At 43.1% G+C, this 12,595-nt stretch overlaps 1 protein-coding gene and 1 long non-coding RNA gene across 2 annotated transcripts in view; one reads left to right on the top strand and one right to left on the bottom strand.

The window, feature by feature from the left end:
• qpctlb (glutaminyl-peptide cyclotransferase-like b) overlaps nt 1–7,656 on the top strand; it is a 26,911-nt gene extending 19,255 nt beyond the window's left edge. The window contains exons 5-7 of the mRNA XM_041885869.2: nt 6,047–6,146; nt 6,576–6,692; nt 7,020–7,656. Of these exons, the coding sequence (XP_041741803.1) occupies nt 6,047–6,146; nt 6,576–6,692; nt 7,020–7,165 (363 nt within the window). The 3' untranslated portion in view covers nt 7,166–7,656. The remainder of the gene's footprint in view (nt 1–6,046; nt 6,147–6,575; nt 6,693–7,019) is intronic.
• LOC121573701 overlaps nt 1–12,595 on the bottom strand; it is a 24,258-nt gene extending 11,663 nt beyond the window's left edge. The window contains exon 1 of the long non-coding RNA XR_006002086.2: nt 12,543–12,595. This is a non-coding gene — a long non-coding RNA (uncharacterized LOC121573701). The remainder of the gene's footprint in view (nt 1–12,542) is intronic.

Here is a 12,595-nt window from a genome sequence, read left to right as displayed (position 1 = left end):
TAGGAGAAGATAGTGTGGTCAGTGGAGACGGCACGGTTACATGTGACCACAATTGGTTGTTTTTCCAATCCATCAGTGGGACCAAACGATTCATCAAGTCTGCTCCGAGTAGCAGGTGTTCAGTGTCAAGGCTGGTAACCTACACAGGGTGAACAAGCGATACATTTGTGTAGTTTCAGCATGATTTTCATTGTGAGAGGCGAGGTAGTCTGAGTGAAACCTCGAAGTTTAGTGTAGTATCGTTCCATTTTTAACCAATGTTTAGCTGGGTTCACAGACGTTTTGAGATTATTGAACAATGTTTGAGAGATTAGCGATATTGTCGAGCCCGACTCAATTAGCACATCACAGGTTAAGCAATCCTCCAGGACGGTTTCCAGGTAGCGACTTTCAGAGTTGCGCGATTGTGGAGCGATTGTTCGCAATGGCGTGATGTGCCATTTGTGTTCATGGTGAAAACAGATCGACTTATCTGAGTTTAAATGGAATTGGCTATTGACAAAGCCCGTGGGCTTGTTTCTGGATCGAGCTGGCATTGGATTGGGTTCTGAGTGAGAATGGGGGTTATTGGATTGTTTACATCTTTGCTAATGGTGTTAATTTCAGTGGACCCATTCTCCGGCAATTCCACGCCTAGCAGAACTTCTAGAGAGCATCTGTTTACGTTTTTAGTGTCATTGAACCCTTTGTTACACCTGTGTGGTTGGCGACATTCTTTATAGTTATTTTGACCACATGGTTATTGATGTCGTGGTAGACACCATTTTTGTGCGTCATCTCTCACCACTCATATCCCTGATGCCGCACCCTCTAACTTGAGTGAGTGCTTCAGCTCAATATTGAAAACCGAGATTCCAGGGCTCTTAGTGTGGCTCACTTTTGATGCCTCAAAAGCTGTGCTCGCAAGCTCTCTGAGTTCTGAGATTGGCAAACCAACGTGGGCTGAAGGGCCCAAGTAGTTAATGAAGTTGTGATACATGTTCGACAGAAACAACATTTGTTTGAATGGTAATAACTCTTCCATTCCTGTTTCAGTGAGTAGGCCAAAGTAAGCTGAACGAAGCCTATGATGGTATGCTTGTGGGTGTTCATTCCGAGCTTGTTTGACAGTGTCGGCCAGCGAGCTTTCCCGTTTGCGAGTCGCAGAACCACTGAATTCTATTTTCAACACCGTGGCAAGTTTAGCGTAGTCGTTTTGCACGTGTTGCTGTTGTAGACGGATTAACCTTTTCACGTGTCTATTCGACGTTCACTTCAACAGGTAAAGCCTGTCAGTATTGTTGTGGCAAATTTGTCCTTATACTGATCAAAGAACCAAAGTATTTCCAGAGTTTTTGTAGAATTAAGGTATACTGTATTACAATTAGATAAAGCCGAGGTGGTCTGCAGAGCATCTCTCTTCCACCTCTCAGCTCTGTTTATATAGTCATTTTACATTTTAGCTTAACCCCTCCCTCTTGGGTTCCCCCACCACTTTCTCCAGTTTCCACCTCTTGACCGCTCCGCCCACTTCCTTAGTCTATGATAGTGGTGAAATCTGACTTCCCCTCCTATGTATTCAGTTTGGAAACAATGGTGGTGTGACCAACCAAGCCTTGTCATGCACAAATAACAGCCCTGTCATGTAAAAATAATCATGTTCAGTTTGAACTCTGTTCAACCCTGGCTCACCCTGGCTTGACCTGGAGATTGATTGTGGACATGGCAGGTCCACAATCAATCTCTCAAACATACCCAAGCCCAACACCTCTCTCCCACCCTGTCATGCTGTAATTAATCAGGAAGACGCCCAAGGAGAGACAGGGTTTAGCCTGAACTCTGTTCAACCCTAGCTAGGTTTCCATCCAATTGGCCACATTTCTGGTTCGTTCCAGCGATATGCCTAAGGAGAGCCACAAGGCAACAGTCTGGTTTCAGTCACTGATAAGACAAGACAACTGTAGAATTTGACCCGAACACAGGTCAGATGCCCATTTCACACACACACAAACCCAGTGAGAGGAACCAACCAAGTTCTTACCTAGCAACATAGATGCACCAATCCAAAAACCCACATTAATGTAAAAATCCACATCAGTATCCGTAGCATTCGGGTAGCCATCTAAGGCGTCCTCTATGTCTGCTAAGAACGTCTGTGTCGTTTGGCTTCCCTGGAACAGGGTCAAAGGTGTGGAAGTTTTTGACAATTTTGTCAAGGCATTCTGTGCCAAGTGCGCAGGGAGGGTTTGCTTCATCCTTTGGAGAAGTATGGGCCAAGAGGAGAAGCCAAACTTTGGCTTTGTTGGCGAGGAGGTGCCATATTACTCTGTGCCGAATGGCCAAGAGGAAAAGACTGAGGGACCCCTGAGAGCGGTAAAGTCTGAAACCTTCTGTAGTCTTCACTCCTTTGTGCCCCGAGCTCCAGTTGCGAGCTTGGTTGCTTTGTTGGGTAGTCGCGCTTTTCTGGAGTTCCTCCAGGTGGTACCTAAGGGTGGTATTCTGCTGCATAGCAGAGTGCACTTGGGTGCTTAGAGTACTTATTTTAGACACGTGAGTGTCGCACTTGCTCCATTTGGCCTCACATATCTGTCATGGTTTGCAGGTAGAGGTCTTGAGTGCTGAGTGAAAGATTCAATGATGAGATTTCCTCCGCTTGCTTAGATTATTTTGTCCATATTCCTCACCTGGGTTCTCTCGTCATTCATTTGGTCAGTGACTTCAATGAATTCCGCTGTTTTGTCATCCAACTTCGTCATTGTGTTCGTTAACTGATCGTCTTTGGTCTGCAGCTTTTGGACTAGAACATTATTTATTTGAGTGACGTTCATCAAAACTGCATGCATGTTATCAAGATGTGCGCCCCTGTTCGTAGCTAACTCGTCAGATTGTCGTTCCTGTAGAAGACAATTTTGTTCAAGAGTTTGTGCTCGTTCTTCCTCAAGTCTTTTCCATTTCTTTTAATTGTTCCTTTCTCAAACGCAGTTCCTTTGCTTTTGTCATTATTTTCCTGGTTCTCTTCACCTGTCCCTTCATCTCAACCGTTTCTTGCTCGTGCTTCTGCTGTGCACTGCGGTACTGGACCAACGTCAATCTCTGCTGGTGGCCATACTTCAGGGCTAAACAAAAGAGAACCTTTACAAGGCCTGCGCCTGGTTTATTTTGGAGGGCATTTGTCGCAATTTCTAGTCTATTTTCACTTATTAGCGGGGGAATGGGGGCCACCCCCTCTAACTTGCACATTATTATTTTGTTTTGTAAAGTTGGTTTTGACTCGTTGGAAGCTGCAAAAACGATTTTAATTAATTTATAGACATTAATGAATCATCAATACTGGATCAGTAATGTGGGAATTGGACTTCAATGAACTTGCAAAAGCGAATTTAATTGATTAAGCAATGTTAATGATTAATCATACCTGTATAGGCTACCTGGGAATTAAACTTTAACCTGAAATCGTCGCTGTATCTAGGTTAAGATTGACAAGTTTAAAATGTCTCATTGGTTGGAAGAAATTAATTTGGTCCTTAGCCGAATGATCAACCTGGTAAAAAGGTTTGTTTGGCAATTTAACTTCTTTGGATATCGTTGTCTCATTCGATTTAACAATCAGTTGAGATTGATTGGATATTATAAAGTGTAACCAGTTGTTACAAAAATAAATTCTCCAAAAAATTGTTGCCGATTCTTCACCACAAGGGGTCACTTACCACTGAAAGCTGAAATCACACGGGATTCCAGCAAAGGCGGGAGTTCCGTCTCCCAAAGCACGGGATTACCGCTGTAAACACATAATGGCTTCTCTGTTTGTTAGTTTAGCTTCTAATGTAAAGCTAGCCGTTCTTGTACAAGAATGTTCACTTCAAGCACAAAAAGGTAATTGGCGAAACTTCACCACAAGGGGTCACTTACCCTTGAAAGCTGAAATAACACGCGATTCCAGCAAAGGCGGGACTTCCGTCGCCCAAAGCGCGGGATTTCCACTGTAAACAAAGAATGGCTTCTCTCTGTTTGTTAGCTTAGCTTCTAATGTAAAGCTAGCCGTTCTTGTACAAGAATGTTCACTTCAAGCACAAACAGGTCCCCTTCAATTCGGGAACGGGGGTTTACTAACGACGTCTCACGTTCAACCCAATCAGCGTTTCTTGCTAGCAATGTTACCGGAACACGCGGTAATATAAAGAAATACTCGCCGCGTCTACTCACGCTGTTGAAGCGCGAGAGACCGAGAGATAATACTTCGCTTCGGCCAAACAAATATATCTTCTCAAATGTCCTGGCCTCATGTCCTAGCTCTGGAAATTTAATAATTCACCCTACACACTCTGACACTGTCAGATATACAACACCGGAGACAATCACCGGAAACACACACACACACCACTCAACGAGAATCCTTCTTACTGCTCTTTGGTGTATAATTTGCTACGCAATTCCTGTAGACTGAATTCAACAGTAAGGCCTAATTTTGTCTTAGATTCCTCACACAGGGCGCCAATATGTTGTGACTTGACTTTTAACATTAATCTGAATACTTATTTCTCTAACTCACTATGTTTAATTGTTACCAATGAAATTAATCATGGAACAATTAACTCATTAGGATTTGGGGCACCGGGAGAGCGGTTCTTTAAAGTGTTACCATCTCCCGAATTAAACTCTAAAAGGTATTTTATCTATCACATCTATAAACAGTAAACGTATTTATCATAACCTTGTATCATCATTCTGAACAGTCGTAACCTCTTGGCATCTGCAAAAACCAGAGCCTTACTTATGATTCAGTACTACACAAATTGGTTTAATTATTTATTTACTAGCTAATTAAATGGGAACACAGGATAAACACACCAGTTATTGACTGGAGAAAACAGGTCCCTAGCGGACTGACAACATGGCTGTTAGTTAAAGAGGAGGGAGAGAGAGACAGACACTTAATACGTTGAAAACATTCAGAAACTGCTCTCGCCTACAGTACCCATATACTTGGCACATGAACTGCCGCCCGCTTTGAGTAAGAAATCATGAATGTATTTACGTGAAATACAGCCTTGGAAAGGGGTTGGGCCTTTTCGCTGCACGCTTGTAAGGCTCTTCTTGTCCAAAATGGTTCACAATGTCCTTCTTCGTAGTTGTCCGGTCTCCAATGACTTGTCATGTAGTCCTGAACAGAACTACAGAATTGATTTTCCTTCCCGTCGCTCTGGAGGTTGCTTCTTTGAAGATAGGCTAGCCAGCCGTATCGATGGTTCCCCAGTGGGGGGTGAGAGTAGCGTAAAAAGATGGTTTGAGCAGAGTAGCAGTTTGTCCTACTTAAATTTGCTTTTGAAGATACCTTACTTAGGACAGCTAATCAGCCGTACCAGTGATTTTAAATGTGTAGCTGCCGCTTTCACGTTTTCTGGTCTGGTATGTTAATTTCTTTACCCATCTTTTATACACTCTGCTCGAAAAGGGGTGGTTCCGTCAGGCTGACACGCTTTCTGACCTCACTTTGGGCGGTGACTACTTACTGTGCAGAGTTTATCGAAAACAATTATCTCTTTATAGCTTCTTAAATCAAATCCCGCTCTTAACAAATATACTTTCATCATTTTTCATATTACATGCACAACGTATAGGATGGACATTTCATACATGTAGTGGGTATACTTTCCAAGTTACAGTATTTCCTTTATAACAATTTTTATGATGTCACAAAATAACAAACAAAATGACATCAGTTTCCATAGATCGCCTCTGACCATTCCCCACATTTTATGTTCGAAATATTGTTCCAGTATTCGCTTTTGAACGTGTTAGTTTCAGCGGGAAAAAGTATATTGAAACAAAGACATTCCTTTGGTGGATCTGGAGAGGGAGGGCCTTCTTTGTTGATTTACGACCGGGCGTGAGCTGTTAATCTCCACTAGTTGTTTCCTTCCTCCTCTACGTGAGAGAGGGGTCTGATTGAACTTATTCATTGGAAACCTGATCTGACCTATTTGGATTCTCGTGGACAGTCATGACACAATGTATGTTTCGCTTAACTGAGTGTTCTGTGTGTTGATTTGCTGACTTTTACTGGCAGGACCTGTTTGTTCTGTTGGATCTGATTGGTGCACCTGACCCTATGTTTGTCAACCACTTTGACAATACTATACGCTGGTTTGATGAGCTCATATATGCAGGTAAGGCCCCCCCACCCCACTTCTCAACATTTTTACTCCATATACAGTATCACAACAATTGCCTGTATTGCCAGGTAAATTAATGAATTATTATCCCATTGATTGCTCACTGTAATCATAATGGGGCAGAAACATGTTGTAATGGAGATTGTGAAGTAGAGGGAAGGAGGCAGAGGTACACTAGAATAACAGAAAGAACCAGGGAGCAAGGCAAAGAGAGTTTGGCAGGTGGATGACTGACTCATGCTGATACAGGACCAGGCTCTCCTGTGCTGATCTGACTTTAATTTCACTCAGGCACAGTAATAAGACACCTGGAGTGAGCTGTTCTTCCTCCCTCAATTTTCTGTCTCCTCTCTGCTTACCCCACCCCCTCTTTATCATTGGCCTTGACCCTGACCCACGGTGGCTGTCATGTCTGTCTGCCAGAGAGGAGGCTCCATAAGCTGGGTCTGCTGTCCTCCCACCCCAGAGAGGTGAGCTACTTTAGGAAGGACATAAACCTGGGCCCTGTGGAGGACGACCATGTGCCCTTCCTCCAGCAGGGTGAGGGATCACACCCACATAGATAGACAGATGGTTAGAGAGCACATTTACTGACTAACAAGAATGGATGTTTAACAGTACACCTTGAATACTTACACAGCTGATTAGACTATGGCCTTATGACTGTACTGTATTTACAGAGATTGGTTCCCTCCCTCTGCTTTAGTTTTATCCCTGTAGAACTTAATGTACCATCTGCCTTTTTTCTCTCTCGCGCTATCAAACTCTGTCTACCCCATCTGTCCTCTACACTCTACCCTATCTCATTTGTCTTCTCCCCTCCCCTGTCTCTCTGCCATTCTCACCCACTCTGCTCTATGCCTGCAGGGGTTCCAGTACTACACATGATCACAACGCCCTTCCCCTCCTTTATGCACACTCTGGAGGACACAGCGGAACACATCCATTCTCAGACTATCGAGAATCTCACCAAGGTGCTAGTGGTGTTCCTCGCTGAATACATAGGACTCTGACTGACATTTTTCCCCCATTATTATTGATCATACGCATGGATCCGTTCGATTTTATGCCACAATCACCCACCCTTGTTTTATAATACCAGCACTCTCCCACTTGATGACTTTGTATCACATCCCCACATCATACATTTCCAAAGTCCTATCACACCATGCAATTTTTCCACATCACTGATAATCCCACATTCTATACCCTAGTCTTATTGTTTTTGCTTTATCCATTCTGGAGCCACACTATAAAACTGTTGAAATTAGGATTTTGATTATAGAGGCCTTTTACATTCCCTGTCCCTCTAATTCCCATAATCGATGTGGGACTCAGATTTATGCAAGAACAGATTGTTAAACTTAATGATGTGCCTTTTTTCAATATGTTCCGTAAATGAGGTTGTGCACATTAGAGTATATAGTGTTTCCCAGTGAGGGAAGCTAGATCATGTGGATAAAAAACAGTTTAAAAGTCTAAATAAAGACGTGATATACAGACATTACTGTACATATTTGTTCCCCCAAAAGTCATTTATATGTTGAGGACAGACAGTCCAGGAATAATATAGCAATAAATATGTGCTTTGGCAAGTGCCAGATTATATGGAATGTAATTGTGCATGTAGCTAATGCAAGTAATACAAAGTATTACTTGACCCAACAACTCTGTTTGTTGAAATACATGTACTATGTATTAGGATGAAGGTTAATCAAATGTATTGGTATGACTTTATATATTGAGCATTAAGATATTTAGAGATTTATCTACAAGCAGCAATAGTAGGTTCAGTGCCAATGCTTTACATATTACTTGTGTACTGAAATAGTTGCATCCACCAGTTAACTGGCCAAAAGTGATAACTAATTGAAAAGGATTATCTATTGCGTACTGTATGCATCCACTATTGTAGCATAACAATGGCCTTGACATGAGGTGTCAGCCAGCAGAATGTAATAATGCATAATGAGAAACTATTCTATGCGCAATACTTGTTACAGCATACTCAGTTCCAACATTATTATAATGTATGAACCAGACTGTGTGAATGGATGCTGCCACTGTTTTGTTACATAGCCTGGGTGCCAGTCTGTTTCTGCTAGTGTTGCACATGGGGATGTGTGAAACTTACTCCTCAGCCTGAAGTGTCCCTACTTGCACCAGTGTATAGCAAGCTTTTCGTGTGGCGTCGACTGGTAAGACGCTTCAGGAGGGAGGTCATGTGTGCTAGCAAGGAAAGTCCTGGGTACGAGCCTCGGTGTGAGCTGAATCAGGAAGAAGTGGTACTCGCTAAGTATAATGTCCGTTATACTAGACAACATGTATTATTGTTATTTTGCCAAAAGAAACAAAACACTCAGTAGTTCATGCACAACAAGCAGTCACCCTGGCTCCAATTGGAGTAATCTAATCTCCTATGTGAAAGATTGATTGACGCTGTACTTAAGCAATAAGGCGCGAGGGGGTGTGGTATATTGGCCATATACCACAAACCCCAGAGGTGCCTTATTGCTATTATAAACTGGTTACCAACATAAGTAGAACAGTAAACAAGTATTTTTGCGTCATACCCATGGTATATTGTCTGATATACACAAGGCTGAAACACTACTTTAGCCAATCAGCATCCAGGACCCAAAATACACGGTTTGTAATGTACCTCAACCCTTGTATTGCACTAATATCTGACATCGCCTCATACTTTTATTGTACTGTATAAAAAAATACATATGAAATGAATGATAGCTTGCATAGAATTCCACTGAGAATATTTTCTTAAATAAAAAAACAAATATATAAACTTGTTTGATTTGTTTTATTTAATGTATGAGAAATTTGTTGAAACGTTAATTTCCCCCCAACATCTGAGCCGCTACCTTCCAGCAGGCGGTACCGGAGCATCAGGTCTCGGACCAACAGGTTCCGAGACAGCTTCTTTCTCCAGGCTGTTGAACAGCTAACCCTAAACTGTACCTGCACACTGAAACATGTATGAGAGCACCAGCTGTTCTGGACGACTGTGTGATCACTCTCTCCGTAGCCAATGTGAGTAAGACCTTTAAACAGGTCAACATTCACAAGGCCGCAGGGCCAGACGGATTACCAGGACGTGTACTCCGAGCATGCGTTGACCAACTGGCAAGTGTCTTCACTGACATTTTCAACCTGTCCCTGAACAAGTGTGTAATACCAACATATTTCAAGCAGACCACCATAGTCCCTATGCCCAAGAACACCAAGGTAACCTGCCTAAATGACTACTGACCCGTAGCACTCATGTCTGTAGCCATGAAGTGCTTTGAAAGGCTGGTCATGGCTCACATCAACACCATTATCCCAGAAACCCTAGACCCACTCCAATTTGCATACCGCCCTAACAGATCCACAATTTGCACTCCACACTGCCATTTCCCATCTGGACAAAAGGAACACCTACGTGAGAATGCTATTCATTGACGACAGCTCAGCGTTCAACACCATAGTGCCCTCAAAGCTCATCACTAAGCTAAGGACCCTGGGACTAAACACCTCCCTCTGCAACTGGATCCTGGACTTCCTGATGGGCTGCCCCCAGGTGGTAAGGGTAGGTAACAACACATCTGCCACGCTGATCCTCAACACGGGGGCCCCTCAGGGGTACGTGCTCAGTCCCCTCCTGTACTCCCTGTTCACCCATGACTGCATGGCCAAGCACAACTCCAACACCATCAAGTTTGCCGACAACACAGCAGCGGTAGGCCTGATCACTGACAACGATGAGACAGCCTATAGGAAGGAGGAAAGAGACCTGGCAGTGTGGTGCCAGGATAACAACCTCTCCCTCAACGTGATCAAGATAAAGGAGATGATCGTGGACTACAGGAAAAGGAGGGCCGAGCATGCCCCCATTTTAATCGACGGGGCTGTATTGGAGGAGGTTGAGCGCTTCAAGTTTCTTGGTGTCCACATCACCAACAAACTATGATGGTCCAAACACACCAAGACAGTCATGAAGAGGGCACGACAATGCCTATCCCCCCGCAGGAGACTGAAAAGATTTGGCATGGGTCCTCAGATCCTCAAAAAGTTCTACAGCTGCACCATCGAGAGCATCCTGACTAGTTGCATCACCACCTGGTATGGCAACTGCTCAGCCTCTGACCGCAAGACACTATAGAGGGTAGTGCGTACAGCCCAGTACATCACTGGGGCCAAGCTTCCTGCCATCCAGGACCTCTATACCAGGCGGTGTCAGAGGAAGGCCCTAAAAATTGCCAGACTCCAGCCACCCTAGTCATAGACTTTTCTCTCTGCTACCGCACGGCAAGTAGTACCGGAGCGCCAAGTCTAGGTCCAAAAGGCTTCTTAACAGATTCTACACCCAAGCCATAAGACTCCTGAACAGCTAATTAAATGGCTACCAGGACTATTTGCACTGACTGTCTTCACACCTGTATCTTAAAGAGACTATTTGCAGAATCTCACTCACCCACCCTTACACACACCTCACACACGCACACATGCACCATTGCTGGTACTATTTGTTATGATTATGTCATGACTCTCCCTGGGTGAGGATCAAAGGCCTCATATTAGCTTGGTAAATGGCCGACAACAACCAGACCCTCTTACCTACGGGGGGCTGTTTACAGGTTTACATCCTTTACATTATGTAGAAAATATCAAGGAGGAAGACAATGTTTCCGTGAAGATAGGAATGTGATTTTAGCTTTATAACAAAATCATTGTGATGATAATACTTTTACCTCGTAACTAGCCACACCTGAGGGAGCTCAGAGAGCGTGTCAGTATGATGGAAACACTCCTCTTTACCAGAGTGCATAAAAGACTGAGATAAGAATTATCTGATTAGACTAGATGGACCTCAAACTGCAGCTGTTGTCCATATTGGTCCCTACCCTGAACATCAACAGGAGGTGAAGACAACAAAGTTGCCTCACTAACAATCAATGTTAAGGCTGAGTAGCTGTTCTAAGGACTGTATCTAAGAAGGTGAATTTAAGTGGGACCATCCTGTTACTCTCTTCAAACCATCGTCTACTACACTGCTCTCATCACTCCACAGGGGATCGTCGAGCCATCCTCAGAAGACCACTTCCAGAACGAGTGAAAGTAAACAGACGACTAAGAAGGAGGACATTGTGACCTCTTATGGACAATCTGAGCCTTACATCTGAACCTTACATCTAAAAGGCCATCTGAAAAGAGAAGGCCCAATCGACCCTTCCCACGAAGGCCTGGGTCCAACAGAGACGATGAAGACAAACACGTTAATACATGCATTACTTCTTACCAAACAGGCGGCAGTTCTTGGCAAATTATTAGGATTACTATGAGTATAGGTCCATGTGTATCCAAGTGTTGTGTTAGTCCGCTAGGGACACGTTTTCATTGTATTAAGTTTTTAATCCCTACCTATACCGTGTATGTGTTTGTATCTTGTGTTATCATTTTTTATTAGTTAGTAAATAAACAATTAAATCAATTTGTGTGGTACGGAATGATCAGTAAGACCCGGGTTCGTGCAGACTTAAAGAGCCTACGACTTTCAGAATGAGACTGATAAGAGGTAAATGATTAATAAATGACTGTTAAATGATAAGAGATTGTAACAATATTGATGTTACTCATATTGATGTTACACAGGAAACGGAAACCAGTTGGGACTTACTGTATGAATGTGCGAGTTGACAACATGCCTAGTAAAGTTTGCTTAACTATATATCTTTGTCTGTCGTGACTACAACGCAAAGCATATTGAAACATGGTGGCAGCGGTATCCAAAAGAACCTGGATCTCATCGATTTAAAGGAAGAATACATCCCAGGTGGGAGTTTGAAAATGTGCCACGTTTACAGGCTAGTCATCGCGCCGAACGTTAACGTTAGCTAGCTATCGTATCCAATAGCTAGCTGGCTAGTGGATACAAGCAGATTCGTGAGTAGCTAACGTTCCATTCTACGAATAAATCGCCATGGAAAATGCACTGAAACTTCCGGGAAAAATAGACTTTGATGATTGTAATTTAGCACTGACCTGGAAAAGATGGAAAGAGGAATTCAATTTGTACATGGCTCTTACAATGAGAAAACCTGAGGATTACAAAGTGAAGCTACTGTATTATCTCATTGGGGGAAAAGACAGAGAGATTTGTGAGACTGTGTGGGCAGTACAAAAGACAATCTCTCTGTTGAGGAAGTAATTGCAGCACTGGATGCATTTTGTGATCCCAAGAAAAATGAAACAATTGAGAGATATAATTTTTTCATGCGAAGTCAGGGCCAAGATGAGAGTTTAGACAAATATCTCACTGAATTGAGGACTCTAGTGGCCACCTGCAACTTTGGAGTAATCACAGACTCTCTTATCAGACCACACTTAAGAGACCGCTTACTCAGAGAGACTGATCTCAGTTTAGAGAAATGCATACAGATTGGAAG

Source organism: Coregonus clupeaformis, chromosome 9, assembly GCF_020615455.1.
Source record: "Coregonus clupeaformis isolate EN_2021a chromosome 9, ASM2061545v1, whole genome shotgun sequence".
Lineage (NCBI taxonomy): Eukaryota > Metazoa > Chordata > Actinopteri > Salmoniformes > Salmonidae > Coregonus > Coregonus clupeaformis.
Note: the sequence above shows the minus strand (reverse complement) of the source record. Positions and strands in the feature narration are given on the sequence as shown.